The sequence below is a fragment of the Perca fluviatilis genome, chromosome 23, assembly GCF_010015445.1.
Source record: "Perca fluviatilis chromosome 23, GENO_Pfluv_1.0, whole genome shotgun sequence".
Taxonomy (NCBI): Eukaryota; Metazoa; Chordata; class Actinopteri; order Perciformes; family Percidae; genus Perca; species Perca fluviatilis.
The window spans coordinates 19,660,626-19,682,040 of NC_053134.1; the positions used below are offsets into that span (position 1 = coordinate 19,660,626).

At 41.0% G+C, this 21,415-nt stretch overlaps 1 protein-coding gene across 5 annotated transcripts in view; it reads left to right on the plus strand.

Moving 5' to 3' along the window:
- LOC120553210 (small subunit processome component 20 homolog) overlaps window positions 1-21,415 on the plus strand; it is a 176,476-nt gene that overhangs the window by 28,689 nt on the left and 126,372 nt on the right. For 2 of the 5 annotated variants that reach the window (XM_039791383.1, XM_039791385.1), the window contains one exon: window positions 7,804-8,485. The exons of 2 other annotated variants lie outside the window; for them this stretch is intronic. In XM_039791383.1, coding sequence (XP_039647317.1) covers window positions 7,804-7,978 — 175 coding nt within the window. In that variant the 3' untranslated portion in view covers window positions 7,979-8,485. Of the gene's footprint in view, window positions 1-7,727; window positions 8,486-21,415 lie in introns of those variants that run through there. One more of the 5 variants, XM_039791381.1, reaches the window with a different exon arrangement.

Below are 21,415 nucleotides of genomic sequence, written 5' to 3' on the forward strand. Positions count from 1 at the left end.
GTAGGTCCAATAAAGACAAATAACTGGTGTCTTTTAGATGTGTATATGTGTGTTTGTGGTTTTCTTCTAACTAAATGTATATATAATGTAATATAGCAAATACTTTATGGTTGGATTATAAATGTCTATTTTCATGAGCGGATTAAAAAAATCTGAAGTGAATATAAGGAATCGGACAAGTTTGCAAAGTTATAAAACTTAAAAATGATAATACATTAGCAATACCACAGGCCAAACGAGCATGTTTTCAACAGGCACCTTTCTAGAAAGTAAATAAAATGCATGAAAATGATTTCACAGTTTGAGAGCTGTCCCTTAAATAATGCTAATGGGATATTCTGCAGCTTGAGGAGAGCATAGTGGAGCGTTTTCTTGTACCTGATTTTCTGCATTCCCAAAGCTCCGTGCCACATCCTTCATCCACTGTTGGCCTTGAAGGAAGCTCTCCACTGTGACCATTTCAACTGCATCAAACACTGTGGGCAGTTTGTTTCTGACTTGTGTCCTTGGCAGCAGCTGACAGCTAGCCTGACAAACAAATCTCAAAATACCTTGTAAAGAAGACACAAGTCATATATTCATGTTAGGTATTTACTTCTCTAAAGGCCAAATGTTGGCCTCCCAACTCCCTCACATCCAGCTGTAAATGTACAGTATCGCTATCTGCCAGCTATAATTACTTTAAGATTTTATATACATGGGCGCCTGGTTAGCTCACCTGGTAAAGCGTATGCCCACGTCATTCCCCCTCTTTCAAAATATGGCACATTGTAATTAAACTTTTTTTTACTACCAAACAATTTTATTTAGCTTAAACGTTTAGTCGAGTAATGAATTAGTTTCATTTCTTAATTTTACAAACTAGAAAATAACAAATCCGAAAATGACCAGCAGATGATAATGAAAGTCATCATTAGTTGCCGCACCATATAAAACACCCCAAAACAGTAAATAAATATATTAGGGCTGTCATATTATAAAATAATTAGCTCAAATTCCTTTTAACGCCACAAATGTTTTTGATCAACACACGCACGCACACACGTTCTGTGATTTGGAAATGATGTAGCGATGCAGAAGCCATGAAGTTCTCTGTGATAACATCCAGAGGATCTCCAAACCGGCCATCTGCCATCTGGATGTCACAGCATTAAAAAGCAATTCAAGACCTCAAAACCTTAAAAAGTTGAGTTTCACAGGTTCTCTCTAAAAGACTAAAGTTATTTGCATGTATTTTTATTGTTATAAAAATTATGATTTGTCGATGTGAATTGAGTTACCAGCGGAGTACATCCAGTCTCAAATACCATTTGAGCATTTTAAAACTTAAAAAATATCCCTTTTTTAAAGTACATTTGGAACAGATAAAAAATGTGGGATTAATCACGAGCTTAATCGTGAGCTAAATATGGACAATAATGCGATTAATTGCGATTAAATATTTGAATCGATTGACAGCCAAACAAAAAAAGATATTTAGATATATGACTATATATAAATGAGCAAATGCTTTACAGAGGCAAGGAAGAAGAAACATGCAGTCCATGTTCTTGATAACGAAGAATAAAGCTGATACAGCCTGGATCAGTGTAAAACAAATTGATATGAAAATGGCAGTGATTATTAATTTTAGATCAAAGCAGCACACACTCTGGCTGTGATATTACCTGTAATATTAGAGGGGAAGGAGTTGTCCCCTGCAGTGTGGCTGAAGAATGAGGACAGCGTTGCCAAGTAATCTGCCATCCTCCCCCAGTATCTGCTGTCCACTTCACACGATAACCTCTCTCCTGGTTGGGCGGGGGGGTTAGATCTTCATTATCTCTGTGTCACATTAAAGCTCATGCGCCAGAGGCCTGTCAAGGGCCCTAGGGGTGACCTGGGCTTTGTGCGCTTTCACCAGATGCACAAGTTCACACCCACCCAGATGTAAGTACACAGCAGAAATGGAATCAGGAACACTGACTGAATGCACACACAAACTGAAATAAATGGCACACATGCTCAAGTTGTTACCTGTGCCATTTGTCCTCTCTCATTTTTCCTTTTCACATACTGTACCATCGCTCTCCCTTTCTCGCACACACACACACACACACACACACACACACACACACACACACACACACACACACACACACACACACACACACAAAGCACTGCACTACTCTTCCCGCCGCTGACAAGATACATGATGAACGCATCCACAGTGATTTATAATAACTCACATCAGAGCGATGCCATTGCAGAGGAGGAAATTGAACAAACAGGCCATGTTATCTGTCACCAGATGACCCGGTTCAAGTTCAAGAAGCTGCCTGTCAAGTACAATTGACTGCACAACTGATATATTAGACCTTAATGGCACCAGAAAAAAAGAAGCTCTTAACGATTGCCTTTGCTGGGCATGTGAAGGTCCTACGGAGGGGTGGATTGCAAAAAGGAAACAAATGATTTCCTGAAGCAGCATCTTCCTTCCAAAAAAAAAAATTCATCTGATACGGATTCTAGAATGGCACTTTGAAAGGAGCGGTTTGATGGTGAGGTAGCTTTTAGTGGATGAAAGGACAGCTGTTAATGAGAGGAATAGGTGGGAAATGCTTTATCACCTCAGTAGCTTTTAAACATCCAGCAAGCACAGAGCATCATTAGCATTCATTTAGGCCACGTCCACACGTACCAAAAACAATCTCCCCCCCCTGTCTTCCCTGGCATCGTTCCAAGAAAATGAGCATCCAAATGGATCCATTTGTAAATGACTCGACACGCTACTTCATATGCCAGGCCTATTAGGTGGCGCTGTTTCTGCTACAGAAATTCACCAGAAACGGAGAAGAAGAGGCGGAGCATGCTTGCGCGCTGTATACAAACAGACAGTAGAAGAAGAAACCAAACACTAGCTAGCTATATGCTACGTTCGATGCTACAGTGCCGTGTGGTTGTGGGCATTAGGACCCATTCTCTTAATACTTCCATGATTAGGACGGATGCATGTTTATGTAGGTGGTGGTGTTGTTATGAGACGTCTTCGCGGGGTAAGAGGTCAAAGGCTAGAGGTCAAGGGGTGTGGCGATGACATCATTGATACGCAAGTATGCGGCTTCGCCGGTCCAAACGAAGCCACGAGGGCGGTGTTCTCACATTTTTTTTCACCCTCGGACCAGGTTTCAAAAGTGCGTCTTCAGGCAGTGCGTTTACAGGATTCGTTTGGACGATTGGCCAAAACAATGCAAACGTGCATTTGCACCAAAAAGTGTTTCCGTGTGGATGGCCCCTTAGAGTTGGTGTCTCTGGATGAATGTATGGGCGCTTTCACACCTACAGTATAGTTCGCTTTCAGGGGTGAAGTTTCATTTGGTTTGCGTTCAGACTGCACTTTTTCAAACAGGGGAAAGTGGGCAGTGGTGGCCTAAAGGTTAGAGAAGCGAGCTTGTGACCGGGAGGTCTTTGGTTCAATCCCCAGCCCAACAGGATAAAATCTGGGTGGGGAAAGTGAACGAACAGCGCTTGTCCCTCCCTCATTACCACCACTGAGGTGCCCTTGAGCAAGGCCCTTAACCCCAACCGCTCCACTGGAGCTGCTCAGGGCCCAGCAGATCAGACTGGGGTCCTACTGGGCAGCTTCCAGGTATGAATGTGTAACTGTGTGAATGTGATCAGGGCGTTCCTGCAAAAGAGAGGCTGCCTCTCAGTGAACCTCCCCTGAATAAATAAAGGTTAAATAAAAAAAATAAATAAATAAAAAAATAAAAATAAAACGCACCGAATATTGTAAACAAATATCATACGGTCTGAAAGGTCGCTTGTTTAGTGGGCAGAAAATCTGAGTGAAACTCGCCAACATTTCCTTGTCTCAGAAATAAAGGAGCAACACCAAACATGTAACATCTTGGGCTTTCTGGTTTTGCTTAACTGTTTGTAATATTTCTTGGAAGCGAACCGAGACCCCCTTTTTCAAGCTGATAAGAGTTTGGTTGTTTTGGTCCGCTCCAGGGTTCGTTTTAAACGGACCAAACAGCTCTAGTGTGAAAGAAACCGTAGTACAATATTCACTCTATAAGGCCGGTTACACACTGCCGGCGTGGCATGAGCGTGGTGTTTCTGTTGCGTGTCAGCTGCGTGGATTTTTCTGTCTTTACACACCAGAAACGTGTCTGACGCGGTGCTGCTGCTGCTAGCCTTGTCTGGACACATTTATGTTTCCCATTGATAAAATGAAATACCACGTTTAAATATAAATATATACTGATTTGATTACAGCAAAGACAACGTCGGCAGTATTGACGGCAAAATAGGCTACAGAATATTTCGTTCTGTATTGACAAGTGCAATATTAGATTTTCTTTTTTAATTACATTCATATATCTGCATTTATATCAAAACCTAGAGGCTTTCAAACATCAACATGTCATTTATTAATATGTGTTAGTGTCTAAATGACATATAAACATATTTTCCTATTCTATTTTGCCTGGAAGTGCTTCCAACACGCTCGCGTCTCGCGTGAAAAATAGGCGTCTGTCTCACGCAGGCAGTGTGTAAGCTCTAACCTGTTAACATGGGACCCGAAATATAAACGAACACGCCACGCAGCTGACACGCTCGAGCGACGCGTCCAGTGTGTAACCGGCCTTAGCTCTGTTTTGGTCTCCACCAGCTCTTTAGGGAATCATCTGGATCTTTAGCTGCTAAATGCTCCATTATGTACGTATGTACTTTGTGGTCTGCTATTTGCTGCTAGGCTGGCAGCATACAGTGGGTTTATCTGAGGCTTGCTGCTGGAAATAGAAAAGCGTTTGACCAAATTTGAGCCGCACACATGCTTACAAAAGACAATGTGTTAAACTACATGTACACTCAAATTTCTTAATGTATTAGATCAATTAACAGGAATAATCTTTGCTCTAATTTATGCAACACACTTGTCACCGACTGTTATAAATAATCTCATGGACTGAAAATAAATGACAATGATAAGATGACAGCATTCAAACACAAAGAATTGTTATTAAGAAGCCTGTGAAACATATGTTGCAACATATGGTCCGGAGAGGAGATCCGTAACTGATCTGCCGTCAGACGCTTTAACTCTCAAAAGTTTGAGATATATTCCAGCACACGGCTGCTTTAGGAAAACACATTAACCTTTTGGCGACGTGAAAAGAAAGTGAAGGCACAGCTGTGATTTGCAGGTTTGCACCTCAGCCCACTGCTGACACGACTCCAACAAACCTTGTGCTTTTTTAAATGTATTTTTGTCACAGTCAAGCACATCATCAATGCATATCCACAGTGGATCGTCTACAGTAGCTTACAGTTGCATGGGAGGTAAAATTGCAATCAATGGACGTGGCGGGAGATCCCCAGGGGTCAGTTTACAGTTTCATTAGAGGAGCTGCAGAAAAGCTTCACAGTGACCCAGTGGACTTGGAAACTCACACCACTAAATTATCTCCTGTTTAGCTGACAAAACATACTTTGGGCTCTCACTTACAGAGCTGAGCTTCAAGTACTGTCTGGTGTCAGTGCACTTCAGACAGCCAGTCACTACTCTGTGTGATTCCAAGCTGTTAATATCAACACCGCTGCTGCTCTGCCTTGTGCGTTCCATACACAAGCTGAGGGGTGCTTATTGCGTTGTATCTGACGCTGAGTCACTGACCAAGCGTCCATATTTTATGAGTTTGGAGTGAGAACGGAGAAAGGTACAGCAATACATTTTATGTATTTCATCTTGTCTTGTCACACATTATTCTGTGAGCTGTTAAGGAAATAAACACACAAGACTGATGCTGGTGTCTGTCAGGATGTTGGGAACAAATGCTATAGGCAAATGATATCCCACTTACATTGTTTTACAGTAACCCTGCTTTTATTGCAGTCATTAGTCTAAATTATTGACTCATAACACAGCGTTTCTGTGCAGCCAGCGCCGGGTTTAGGGTTTAATTTATGTGTAAATGCATTTGTACCCTGTGTATTATTTGTCAGCACATCATTTGCTGAAATGAGATGTGGGGATGTTTAGTTTGGAGGGATGTTGATTACAACTCAGATGGTTGAGCTCCAGAGAGTAAGTCCAAACTTCTTTAAGTTGGAACATGGTTTTTGGTGGAATAAAAAGGAAGATTTCTTTGCTGATTTCTTCTTTGTCTTGAAACCGAATGGGTTTATATTCATTCTCACGGACTGGAAATGGGGAAAACGTTTGGACAGAAGTGACGGAATGATGCATGTAAAAGCTTCTACATGGTATTTTATAATCACTGTATAGAACAACTCAGTAGCTACAGTAAATGAACATGTATTTATACATAATACAAATAATAAAATCTTTCAGTTGCCAGCAATATTTTTTTTTTTTACAGTTTGAATACTCAATCATATCCCTAATTAGGCAATTTTGTATGGCATTGTTCCTGGTTTGCAACATAAAGAGTCCCAAGAGGCTGTGATTATACCGAGCTAATCATTAGCAGTCTCAAATATAACTTGTGACAGCCCTGTTGCTGTAGGCAATTAAGGATTTTTGAGAGAAAGTGAGTTCCTCAGAACTCGGCATAGAAGTTGGTTTAGAATTTCAAAACAAAGAACACAAAGCTGTCAAAGCTGCAACAGCTCCATAAAAGAATTTTTTTTTTTTAAATCAACTGAAGGTCATGAGCAGCCATGTCTTCACCTAGACTTATTTGGTTATTAAATTCGCATAAAAAAAGCCATGTGCAATGAATCCAAAGTCTTCCGCTCCCACTGAAAATATTATTCTGAGCACAAGTACATAGTTGGGATTATAATGTTCTTTGCGACCTTTAATCAAACTTCAGTTTTCATATTCAGAATATCACAATGGCCTTCCTTCTTTTGAGGGTTAAATACTGTAAATTTGAACGACAATAAGGACTCAAACTAATTTGGGTTTCATTTATTTGGTAGTATTGCCATTTGTAATTGCAATTTAGTGAAATTGCAATTTGTGAATTTTGCAATGTGAAAACAGGAATGAAATTCTATCTTGGCCAGGACACTCTGGAAAAAGAGATTTTTAATCTCAATGAGTCTTTTCCTGGTTAAAGGTAAAATAAATGTAAAAATAACGCTCATCTGTTCCATCCACCATGTAGAAATGGCAAAGATTTGAATACAACCAGCAGTAGAGTACTAGGGCTTGTATAATTCTGTGGTTTAGAAGTGACAGTTGTGGACTCTGCTCCTGTGTGAACAGGCAGAACAGCCAAATGTTTGTCCATGACTATGAATAGTCAGAAGCAGGCTGAACGTGTGCTTGTTATTGTGTGAAAGTGATATAAAAGGTGAACAAGCAGATGGTGGTTCAGTCACCAAAACAAACATTGGACCTTTTTTTCCACAAATCTCACAAACAATTTGACACTAAAATGGCATTTTTCAGACAGACCCATAAGGAGAAAATTAACTTTGTTCAAGACCGGTTTCTGTCTCAGAATCCAAACTCTCGCGAGATCTGGCAACACCGATAAGCTAATGCCAACTTACATTTGAATGCCCTAGCAAAACTAATCTATGTAATGCTAAACATGGTGTGCAGAAGAAGGATGCAGGATAATTATGAAATTGCGCATTATAAAACAAACAAACCTTATTCTTAATAATCACACAAATTACAATGTAGCGCAATTCTATTTCTGCATTTTAAGGAGCAGTGGACAGCTATACATATAATACAGCATGTCCACTGTTATTTTCACCAGCTGGACCTCAGCATGTGGCAGGTGACATCATACGTATCAAAGTTCAGGCCGTTTTTTTTCCCCCCCGATTCGGCAGAATTGTCCGTCTTCTTCTCAAGATCTCCCAAAAGAAGCAGTGTGCTGGACCGCGTAGTGGCACACAGACTCCCCAGGGCCGGCACAGCCATGTGGAACTTCCACAGCCGTGCTGTGAACACACAAGGACGCGCTGCTCCAGTGTTTCCCTGCCATCAGGGAATGGACCAGTTTGATCCTGCTACTATGGGAGAAGCTGGATCTACTGTAGAGGATAACCATTTCTGCTTCTTTCTGGGATTGATCTACCTTATCATACCTCATGTGGACATTTGTCCAGAAGAAATCATGCAGCAGTTCACAGACAGTGTGCAAAATGTGTTATTCTTCTACTGTTAGCTATGTTAATGCCAGAAATACATGAATGATATTTCCATATATCTGTGGCTATACACCATAGACAACTACATCATATGATGTTGAATTGAAATGTACTCTTTCCTCGTTTATGTTCCTCTTTTTAAATAAATGATGTCAATTTGAAGTTGATTTTTGAAGTTGATTTATGGAGAACACATGTAAATAGCAATTGGAAAGCGGGTAGATTTGATAAAATCATTGATTTGCGGACACGGGATGGGATTAAATAGGTTTATACTTCTTCTCAAACCTTTTCGGATGTGTAAACACATCGTCAAGTGTTCACAATTTTCTTTGTTGTAATTATTATTATTCGTTTATTGTCTTGTCTGCTGTTTCTGTTCTTTGTTCGAAATAAACACTTTCAATCAATATAATTTTGCCTCTGGGAGTCTCTCTCTCTACATCGACTGTGTAGAACAGAACACATGGGGAGCAGAGAAAGAGAGGGGACACACTGGGATGGTGAACTTCAGAGGATAGCTACGGAGGTGAGGTGCAGGCTGCTTATTGTGTGCTATATTGCTCAGTCTAATATATAACAAATTATTAAAGTTCACTGCTTGATGGGCTGGAGGTGTCAGGGGGTTAACCTCTGCCATAAGAGGAGAAATTTGACTCCTGCTAATTCCAACGTTGTCTTATTTATGCGCTGTGTGTTCTCAGTTGGCTTGCTAACGTTAGCCACTAGTCCGCCTACAGTCAGGATAACCTGGTTTTGTTCAGAGTTGGAGGGTGTGTGTGAACCCCAGCGGTGTGCAGTTACCGAGGCTAAGCTAATGTTAGCTGTTGATGGCCAGTGAGAAACACCTTGAATGGGAAGAAAAAAAATATATATATTGGCTGCTTAATGTATCATTTTTATTTCTACATGCGTTCAAATACAGAAGATTTAACATGAGGGTGTGGAGGCTTTAGAGTTGGCACATCTGACGTAGCTGATGACAGAGTAACAAAAGTAATGTGGTGTAAGTACTTTTTCTGTTGATTAATTAGTAAAGTACATATACAGGAAAATATTACATTGCAATAAAATATGTTACAGTGAACCTCTATAAGAAAGTAACACTATGTGATTTCCCCTTTTTTAATGTCTAATTGTAATTCCCAGCGGCCTTCACTGCTGTAGCAGCATACGTGCAGTGAAGGGGGTACGTACGGAATAGTTGAAGGGCTTCACTGAAGTTTTTTCCTAGAAATCTGATGGGTGTGATTATCGATATGGACTGTCAGTGATTTACAATCAAGAAAACCCCTCTAAAAGCAAACTGCCACTGCTCGGCTGCTGCAAAGTAGCCCACTGGCAGCGGACCAAACCTGGCAGTCGGCTGTAATGTGCACCGACTCTGCAGCCCGCTTTGATCTCACACAGAGCAAACACCCTAGAGAGCACCTAATGCTAAAGCTGTGTGTTCTTAAAGACATATTTTTTCTTTTCTTTTCAGACAAACTGTGTGCAGGAGCTCATGTGTTAAACTGACTTTCACTATCCTCATTCCTACCACTAAGACCGAAACAGACGGTGGCTTAAAGGAACTTTTTATTTTATCATTTACTGTTTGTAATGAAGACTAGGAGGAAATAACGAATTGGTATGAAATATACAATGCATTAAAACGATGAAAGATAAAAAAAAAGGAGAAATAAATGACATCACATAAGACCAGTTTGTGTCTAAAAGTTGAAGTAATACACCTCAGGAGCAACTCCCTGCAGAAGCAATAGAATCTCTAAAACAACAGCAATCATCATGTTACACTGAAACCGTCCATTAAAACCCAATGAAATAATTATATTTATAGCATCTCTTTTACAAGGCAGAGCTCACCAAGCCTATTCAATTACTGCCTTTTAAATTAATAATTAATTCACACACAAAAAATCATTAAACAGTACAACAACACACAACTGCAGCTTTTTCAGCTGTAATCAGGCAGGAATGTCCTGAATCAGTAGAGTCTAGTGCGCAATATATTTGCACACATGCCTTATATTTTCTGTGATTGTGTGTGAGCAGCTGGGCGATTAAAAAGGCGTGACATTCTCACCCAGACAAGTAAACATGAAGGGAAGTCTTGCCTGCCGGGAGGCTTCCTTCCTCCCTTCCTCTCTTCCTCCCTTCTTCCAACCTTGTTGCCCTGCTTTTTTACTGTGTCTGCAAGGCTCAATATTCCGCCCTCAAATGTAACCTTTTGGATGTCGATAAATGTCGAGGGCCAAATCAAGACAGAGAGCAGGGAAGGATACAGTTGACCTGCACTTGCCCCAAAAGTTGAGAGCCACCTTTAGTTCCTATGAGCTGCTTGCACTGTTAACCCTCACAAAACTTAAACCTTTTGTGTTCCCAAACTACGGCCCGAGCGGTTTCTATTAACTAGCTAGAAACCCTATAAAGCAAGTTATACGATTAGCTGAACTTAAAAAGGTCTAAGGGGCTTTCATAATCAATTTCTTATTGTTTCCTCCCTGACATAAAATCGATGGATGGCCCATCATGAAAGCTGTGCTACTGTAATGTCGGGGCATGACGGCGAGAACATTCGATTATCGGCCACCAGGTGAAGGACCTTTGGACGGCTTCTTGAAGGATGGATGGCTTTTTGAAACTAAAGCATCCCGTAGTCTGAAAGCAGCTCAGAGTATGGAGCATGCAGTAATGCCGCATGATCTGATCTACTATCCAACACTGTTTCTGGAAAGACAAAATTATGTCATTTTTGAATTGCTTGTACTTTTTCAATGCTGTGAGCATGTATCATCTGTATTGTATAATGCTGGTGGCAGAAATCTCAGAGACAGATATCTCAAAACCTAAGCAGATAAAACTAAAACTACAGCATCTGCATGGCTAGACAATCAATTTGGAAGCCCAAGAGAGAAAAAGAAACTTATTAACATTAAATATTAAAATGCTAATATTATGCTTTTTAGCTTTTCCCCTTTCGTTTATTGTGTTATATATCTTTTTGTGCACATTATAGGTTTACAAAGTGGAAAAAGCCCAAAGTCCACCCCAAAGGGACTTACCATCTCCAACAGAAAACACTGTTCACAAACTGCTCCAAACAGCTCTATTGTAGTCCAGCCTTTACTTCAGAGACAATATATCAGGGGGTAGCTTAAAATGAATCCCATAAAACTGCTAAAATGAGGACATAACATGACATCATTGCATCAGGGACTAAAACTCGGTTAATTTAAAAATGAGAGGTGACTTTTGGTTTCACACGAACCCCGGTTTCCTGATTGAAAGTGCGGTTTGTTTGACCCATCCACCACCCCAACCTGCCTCCTTACACGGAATATGGCGCTCTTATACTTTGTCACCTCAATTCCTTGTTTGCTCTCGCGATAATAACTTCAGCTACGAGAGGTCGCCGCATAACAGGAAACGTAATTGTGGGATCGTTATGAGCTACTTGCATAATCGACCCATACGGTCGATTTCTGAGTGAGGATGCGCTGGATGATCATGATTCTTGTTTTTCAACCTTTAACCAGCAGGATGGAGGGTTACCACAACTGTCCAACAAACATGCTTCTTGTGATCAATGACTGAGTCCCCAGGCTGGACTCTGACCGAGGATTTTACAGGACATCCCAGCTATATGTGCATGATATTTGCAAACCGACCCAGAATGCAACATAGCCGACTTTTGCACTGGGGCTCAGACTGAAGTTACCCAACTGTGTTGGAAGTGTGACCGCAGCCTAAATTGCTCTTTCCACACCTGTTCCTGAAAACCACTGGCCCAGTTTCTTCTTCTCTTCAGCAATCAAATTGTAATAACTGATGGAGTTTGAGCTTGAAAGGTGCCGCTCCGCTCTCTTCAGGCTGGTTAGGGTTTACTCAGCCGTGTTTAAAAAAAAATATAAATAAAAACAAAAACCTTTAACAGCCTTTATCCGTCCTCCATAGCTGCATGCTACCAGACAGTCCCTGACTGTCCCTGACCGGCACGGGGCTCTTGTCACATCTCTCTTTCAGCCCAGAGAAATGGAGTTTGACTCAGGCTGTTCTTGCCCTGAATCCTCCAGGGGCTGTATTAAAAAGGCATCGCAGCAATGTTGACAGGAATACATTTATCGGGATTGTGTCTCCTTTCAACAGGCGGCTGGGGGTGGCGCTGGCTGCCACAGGTCGCCTTGGCTGGCTGGCAGGCCATTTGATCTCCATATCACCTGCACTGGATAGTCCCGCACCGGGCTGGCGCTTCAGACGGAGCCTCGCATCATGGAGTAGATGGAGATCAGATGGGTGCTGCTCTTTTATTTATTTTTTAAATCATTGAGCACAAAGCTACTTTTTTCGGCAAATAAATCCCCGAGCAGCAGAAGTAGTGTCATACTTCCTGCACTCAAATGCTGCGCTGTGTTTTAAAGCATTAGAACATCTACTCGGGATGCCATTTCAACTTTTTTTTTGCATCAGTCGGCGGTGGAACATTTCACTCCTCTGTATATTTCTCATGGTTTGCAGCACCTGCAAAACCTCATAAAATGGAAGAACAGTTATTGTGACTGTAGAACTATCAATCATTGTTTTTACTGCAAATGAACACCTCTACAATCCCATCTAAAAATGGGGATTATAGGGTTTGTAGTTGTAGTTTGCCCGTCCAAAAAAACTACCAGCTCCTAAAAACCTCCTTCCTTCCATTAGATCGTTCAACACGGCAACAGTGTTCAGTAATGTCTTTAATGCTAAACATCACTCCACTGTTGTCTTACCAATTACATACAGAAGAAGCTGTACGGTATGTGAGAAGGGAACCATGTGGCAGATGTCATGGCAATCCCTCCACTGGTTGTTTGGATATTTCAGTGAAAAACACAAATGTCAACCTCATGGTGAAGCTAGAGGAAATATCAGGGAATCTCCAAAGTCATTAAAATAGTCAGTATGAAATAGTATCTGAATCCATCTAATAGTTGTTTAGCTATTTCAGTCTGGCCCAAAGAGGTTGGCAGACCGACCAACAGCCTGACATTGCCACCCCTAGAGACAAGCAGCGAGTGTGACTAAAAATCACCTCTGAGATCGTCATGGATTGTATTCAATACTCTGCGAACGTCTTTGGACCACAAAGAAGATTGCTTTTACAAAGATTTTTTATCTGATATAAATGCCGTAAGTGACTGATTGCAAGTGTGTTGAATGATGATCAAATGCTAGCAAATTAAGTCTGTAAACTAGTGCTGATGTTGTAACCATTTGCCGACTTTAATCACTTCAACCATCCATGTTTGAACTGTCAGTAAAACGGACAGTTCGAAGTACATGCAACTGGTGATGGCACCATTGCTAGAAAAAAAAATGTTGGTTCATCATATGAAACCTAAGGGCGCTGACACACCAGGCCGATTATCGGCCATGAGACAGTCTGGCGAGGTCAGTTACTCAAATATGTTCGGTGTGTCCCGTGCCGTCGTCCGTCTGGGGGGCTGTCGGCGTTCATTTTGGCCGACCTGACATGTTCGGACGGCGGCAGGGCAGTCGGGACTCACCCAGAAATGACGAGCGGAATGAGGTGACTAGACGAAAATCTTTTAAACTGACCTTTGTTGAGCTGAAATGAAGACAGATTCAGCAACTGCATGGCCTATTTCTCGCTTCAAATTTTTCAGAAACATGTTTCAGTGAACTATTTTAGTTCAATATGAGATCGTATTCTGAACGGCCGCCATGACAGTCTGGCTTTGAATTTCCGGAGAAAACAAACCCATGTGACGCGTTCGTCCAATCAGCTGCCGGTTTTCATTTCTTGGGCAACATTACAGATTAGCGCCGCCTGCTGTTATAGAGATGTATTACGTCTCGTCTCCTCTCGTCTTTTTGGTCTGTTCTGTGGCACTTTTTTGGACCTCGGGGACGCGGCTGATCATATCGACGGGGTTTTCTGTCAACGGTCGGCCGTCGGCTAAATGTGTCTACACCTTAAAACACATTTTCCTGCCTTAGATTTTGACCAAGGAATCACTACCAGGACGATGTCCAAAATAATCTATTAAGAATGTATTGAACAAGTGATCAGTAAATCAGTGTGATGCCTGTGTGCGTACTAGAGCCACTACTTCCTGATTTTTCAGGGGTCCATGTTGCCGCCACTGTAGTTTAAATGTCAACTGGTGTCATCCAGCCAAACGCAACTAAACAAGGAAACACCGCAGGATTCAAGTAAACAGCTTAGATCCTGCTGATTGTGATGCACCATAAACCTTTCCTTAAATAATGTGATTTCAGAGTGGATTTTGCCATTAGAAGCATAATGGCTCTTTATGGGTTTTTGTCATTGCATTTCACCTTAAAGGCCCTGCAGCATTATGCAAACAAGGTTATGATGAAATCTGATTCTGACACCTATTCTGACAGCTAAGTCATTACTAGGAGATTATGAATCAAACATTTAGTCCACAGTCAGGTTTATGAGATGGATTGCTAAGGGCTCCCGGACTCTTTTGCATTTAAATAACCTCCCGTGGCCCACTCAAACACTCCGCTTTATTAGCGCTCACCCAGACTAATGATGTAGAACGCCCTATTAATTGCTAAAAATCGCAAGCTTCGGATCCCTGTGTCGCTCTTCCATCCCACGTTTGGCTTTCACGAGCGAGAGACATATCTGTTGACATGGTGATCAAAGCCGAGCACTGATGGCACGACTTCAGTGCGAGTAGACGCGGAAGGTTAGGCTCAGACGGATCAAGGGTCTTTATCACAGAGGAAGCCTCTGATTTTAAAGCAGCGAATAAGCTGAGCTTCCTCTCTCTGGTTCTGCTCAGTGTTTGGTTTCGAGTCAAATATCCAAACACAACATGAGATCTAATAAAAATGTATTGATCCCTGTGGGAGAATGGGGCCAATGCAGCGACAACACTCATGTTATTCGGCGCAAAAAAAAAAGACTAGAAGAACATAAACACAAAAGTAAGACTTATACACACAATAAATGAAAGTTATAAGCGATACGGAACACAAGCAGTTGGAAGGTAACATTAATTTCGACCTGACAGGAATTTCTTTTCTTGTTAAAAACAACTCATAATAGACACAGAGGTATCACTATACACTATATATGGAGCCCCAAATTATTCAATATTACTAAAAATAAATATTTTATTTGTAAAATAAACTGTACACAAACACACCCTCTCCTTTTATTTAGCTTAACAAAGCTGCACATGTTAACTACCTTGCGGCTACTGAGTAATAACTCAGCGTTAAACTGAAGAGTTAGTGATAAAGGCATCAGCTAATGCCAGGAACTCATTGCACGCTGAAGCGCCGCAAATAGAAGCGTAGATTCATACCTGATTGTGCGCCTGGCTGTTCATACCAGACACGCAGTTCTCCACGCTGGTCACAAAGCAATCCTTCTCCTCTCCACTCTACAAAATGGTGACTATGTCTGTCCGTCCTTCGGTCTCTCTCCATATGTCTAATCGCGTGCCATGCTGTAGACACAGCTGAGAAGTTAAGACAGCCAAAATCACCATAAACCTTTGTGTTTTATTTAGAAATTTGGTTTATTTTGTAAAGTATACAGCTGCACTGTGGCATTTTCTGTATGTGTTTACCTGACTGGCTTGACACATTCGCTCATGGCTCTCGTGAAAGAAATAGAGAAGCAGATGCAGCTGACGCAGCCGCTCCGCGCCTGGCCGGACAGATTGGACAACATGCGTGCCGAAATGAAAATAGCTCTGCTTCACGGCTCTTCGTAGCTATTCACAGCGCTTCAGGGTGCGGCATGTTTCTGGTGTAACTGGTTAATTTATAGTTTCCACTGCAGCATTTTTCAGAGAAAGACACTACTTTCTCTGTGGTCTCACCAGCCAAGAGGATCCAGCTAGCTAGCTGGCACATTGTCACAAGGTAAAAACAGACTCTTTGAACACCAATAAAAGGATAATGAAATAATTAGTTGAGTTAGTTGATTCAGTTTCATTCAGTTAATAAGATGTTATGAATAAGATGTTATGGAGTAGTTGACTGCATGAAATGAATACACATATTTGTAAATTGTGTAAAATATATGCATGAAACAAAAACAAAATTATTTATTTATTCAATATTGACCACTTTAGGCCTCCATACTACTAAAGCTAAAACTGTCCTAAACCAAATCAGATACTACTTTGAAGCTGTGACCTGGTCGAATATTTGAAATCAATATGAAGGAGAATATGTTACCAAGGTGCTGTATGATCTCATTCTACATCCTGATCAATATTACATCCTCGTTAGTGAGACAAATTATCCCTGGTCTCAGTGTACGGCGGTCCCGCTGCTGAAATGCTCTGCCTCTCTCCTTAGGCCAGCTCGTTTCTAGTCACACCTAAAAGGGGAATTTTGATTGAGATTAATTGCATCCCTTGAAACCCTGGCTCCCACCTGCCAGTGTGGGCTCTCGCCACCCATCCGGCCCCTGAGAGTATCAGTTTAACCCGGGTAAAAATCAGAGATGGCTGCCAGGGAGGAGGAAGGGAGCTCTGGAATCAAGCACAGAGTGGTGTGACACTAGCTAAGGTTCCATCCACTTGTCAATCGAATTATCTGAAGTTCGGTAAAAAAACTCATGCGAATAAAGCTGGTGAAAGTGTTTCCATTATTCGCTTTAAAGCGAATAAAAACCTGTGCGTAATTACCTCACATGCTGTTTTGCGATTAAATTGGTATATCGAATTGATTTGAGACATTTTATGGTGTTTCCATTCATTTTTTAACTGAATCGCACAAGATTCAAGCAAACTTTTGCGAACAAAGTTTTGCTAGACAAAAGTAGTTGTTAATATTAGAAGCCAAGCTATAGCCTAAGCTCCGATGGGCCTTTGGCTGAGGATATGATCCAGCTCATCAAAAAGGTGGAACTTGCCTTATATTTTCCCTCTGGCACCACTGCGAGACAACTCTCTTTTTTGAGCCGCGTACGCCGTGTTTGACGCTTCATTCCCATTGTACTCCACGGCTTTACGCCAGGGACATTGTAAAACGCTTAACGTGAAAAAGCTTAACATGGTTTAATATCTAAACAATGATCAATCATCACCAGATGTATCATGGTCATATCTTGTCATGAACACTTAAGCCTGTCAAAAAAACTAAATCGAAATCCAACGATTATAAGTTATCTCACGTTAATGTGTCAGATAACGTCCATAATATTTGGACATTGGGTTAGATTTGACTGTTTTAAGTGGTTATGATGAGCAATATAGAAGAGGATTTTTTGGTGATGATTGATCGTTGTTTAGGTAGGCCTACATTAAACTGCTGCCCTGAAGCAGAAACGCTTTATGTCAGATAACGTCCATAATAATTGGACTTTGGGTTAGATTATTTGACAGTTTTCCGTGGTTATGATGGGTAATATGAGAGAGAAATTTGGTGATGATTGATCATTGTTTAGGTACATTAAACCACGTTAAGCTTTTTCCTCGCCATATTAATAATATTAATACGGCCACTGATGAAGAAAATATTAACGTGAGATAACTTCTATAATAGTTGGATTTCAATTTAGTTTTTTTTTTGTTCATGACAAGATATAACCATGATAAATCTGGTGATGATCATCGTTGTTTAGATACATTAAACCACGTTAAGCTTTTTCAAGTTTAGCGTTTAATGTCCCTGTTGTAACTGTTGGTCATTTCCTTCGCGAGCTCCTGATAAATGATGGCGTTTCTTAGATTTTTGCTATCTAAAATAGCTGTTATATTTTTCTGGTAAATTAAATAAAAAAAGTATCTCGTCTCCTCGTTTGTCCACTTACATCTGTTTTTGTTTTGCAAACAGAGCGGAAATACTGGGCGGAAATGAACTGAAACTTTTTCTTCTTCGTTTTATTGCGGGTTGCAACCATAAAATGACCTAAAACTTAATCGCAATTCATTATTTATTCGGCAAATAACGTTTCCATCAGCGTTTATCGCATAAGCCGTATATCGATCAAGAGAAAATCCGATGAGACCGAACGTATTTAATTTGAGTCGATGTTCATGAAATTCAGTCGGATTTTACTGTTTCCATAAGGCATTTTTCATTCGATATCACTTAATTCGGATAAAAACGGGTCGATGGAAACATAGCTACTAATGCAGGACGGGGAGTATCACTGATGGATTTTGGTAATTTGAGTGAACATGTGTGTGCATGTACCTGTGTGTTAAGTTGCTCTTTTCCCCCGCAACTTCACATACTACGCCTGAGTGGCTGCCGGATCTGACAGCCCAGCTTCCCAGGATTCCCGTGTGGCTGACCTCTTGAGGTTGGAGGGTCTTGTTGCCATGTAACCGCACCGAGCAGGATGCACCATACCAGGAGCTTTTTCCCATCTGAGTGGTGAGGGCGCAATCACACCTGTTGTTCATTTACTTTAGTCTAGACCTGGGCAGAAAAGTTCAGTTTTGGGCTTTTTGTGTCATTTAGTTTGACACTGATCAATTACAAGTCAAGAAGGGCTCACCAACAACATGCCTCCAGCTCGTTTATTGGACAGTTTTGGTGACAGATGGGCTGTATTTTAATTAAATAAACTTAAAATGAATTCTCACATTTGCATATTATGTAATTGTAGCATAAAGATGCTGAGAGGCTGAGAAGTACTGCAGGACGTTTTTACTACTGAAGGGCTTTCTGTTTCAGAAATTGTATTTGCTTTCTTTTGGCCACCAATTTTCTCCTTAAGTGACAGTAAACGCTGACAAATCAGGGTTTGCTGTGGTTTTATGAAGCGTCAGGTACCTGCTGTGTGTCATTTTGGTATTGTTCATTTGTTTTATTTGGACCTTATTTGGGTTGGTTCTTTGCTTGTTGTTGCATGTCATTCTGGTTAGCATTTTTTTGAATTTTCTCTTTGCATTCGGTTTGATCCCTTTATTTATTTATTTAATGGCGTTTTTATCAGTTTGTTTTTTATTTTTGTGTCTTTTCAGTTTGAACCCATAACTATCAGGCATCATCTTATCACATGCCATTTGGAATACTGTTTTTCCTGTTTAACCCACTCCTTTCATGCTGCAGGATCTCTTGCAAATTGAATTGCAGGCCTCAAGGCTTCCATGTTACTCCAGAGTGAAGACTCTTAACCACAGTTGTCTCTGGGCACTGCGGATTGATGATTCTGTAGCAAATAAAAAATGCAAATGCTGTTTTGTTTTTTTGTGCCAAACACTCATTTACTCAGCAGCATAAAATCAGAGCAATACATGCCTCTGCAAGATTCTATGCGTCCAATTAAACTTAATGACGCATGGGTTTTGCATCTTTTGTCAACCTGTGTGGTCCACATGTTATTCAAATTTGACAAAAGGTGTCAAATGACAGTAAATTACAACAGCAGTCCTCTTTTTGCTCAATTGCTAAACAAATGAAAATGTTATGACCCTACCTCAAACTTTTGGGGCCATTTGATATAGTTGGTTGGGACTCGGAGTACATTTACTCCTAATGAACCACGCCACAGTTCTCTTCTTAGAAAACTCAAACTCTCATTTTCAGGGATCTCTGTGTTGTCGTTTGCTGGAAATTGCAGCATTCTCAGCTGAACATAGTAAAGAAGGAAACACTGCAGAGTTCAGAAAACATCCTGACTGTGAACACAGCCTGAATGTGCTGCTAAAACCAAACGCACACCAACCAAAATAGACTTGCTGAACCCTGACTGACACTTAGAAACGTGTTCTACAACAAGAATGAGATAAAAGGGACGTGGCAGAAAACTAATATGAGATATATCCGCGCTCAGATTGTTGTTCATGTCTCAGTTACTTGTCACAATCTTTGTAACCTCTGACCGGCATAATCTTTTAATATCTATAAGATGTGTCGGCCGTGGCGAAGCCGGGGGTCAGTCCCACTGCAATGGGAAAATGTGAGACCGAAGAGACACTATTCCTTCTTGCAGTCTTATCACCGACCCCATTTCACCCTCGGAAAATGAAACCAAAAACACATGCAAAGAAGACACCCGCACACGGCTGTACATCAAATGCTGCAAAGAATTATCCGGCAGTCCAGCTAAAAACACAAATTTCTTAATTCTACTGTTTTCTTTCATTTTACTACACAAAGTAGCATTGAACGTACAAAGTAATTTGCATGTAAAGTGTCTTGACTTCCAAACTCCCACTGGGTTTTTATTTTGGCTGCAGGGTAGGTAGACAATATCTCTTTCCTCCTCTCTCACAGAGATGAATACAGTTGCCCATCTGGAAATCCAGACTGCTTCTTAAAATGTGCACATGTTTCTGTCAAACCTCTGGTGTGGGACGGTGAAAAGATAGCCAGGCGAGGGTTTAAGGAAGCTGATGCAGCTCTCTCTAAGCCTTCATTCACACTGCTCATATCTATTCTGGGAGGAAACCAGTATGCCCGTATGCACTGAAAAATGTGAGAAAGATTCACATGAGAAACCACAGCAAAATAAGTCACATCCATTTTGTAGCTGTGCTATATCCCCAAACAACAAGTCGCAGAGCTATGATCTTGCACAAAAAAATAAGGCCACCACGGTTTCTGTCCAAGACCGACCTACACCCGAACAACGGCAGCAGTTTTGGGCCCAAGCCTGATTAAAACCCAGAATTTTCACTGCTTTTTATCCATGCATGTAAGTTGAATAGATGTACAGCAGTACACAGTCCATATGGTATTAAGACATTACACAGATTATAAAAAAAAAGAGAAAACACCGGAAAATTTGCGCAAACCCAACTCGCCTGGGGGAATTTTGAGAAATTACAGCCTGGCCCATAGCGCCCAATCGGGTTCAGGCAGAGAATCAAATCTCTATCAAGTAGCATTGTTAAAGGATACTTCTAGGCTATTACAACTTGGATTATATTGCGTAGGTTTTTGCCATCTTTTCTGCCAGATGTTATTGTACTTACCAAAGTAACATGGAAATTGCTAGAAAACAGTTGCCTGTTTGTTGTTCACATCAGCAGACACAGGGCAACATTAGCATTCATTTGGGTTTGTGTTTCTGACCACCTGGTGATTTTAGTCCAATACTCCCAACACTCTCCTTTTCGCACCATTTTGGTTTCCACCAGCTTCTCAGGGAAATAGCTGGCTCTTTAGCCGCTTATTTTGTTCGCTAACTAGTCACTGAGTTTGCTCTGTAGAGGTGAGGTAAACTGCACAGTAAGGTGATGATTTTCTGTGGGTTTGTCACTACAAATGCCTTTCACATAACACATTGTCATTTAATAAATTGATATTAAAATATTGTGGCCGGGTTGGCTCA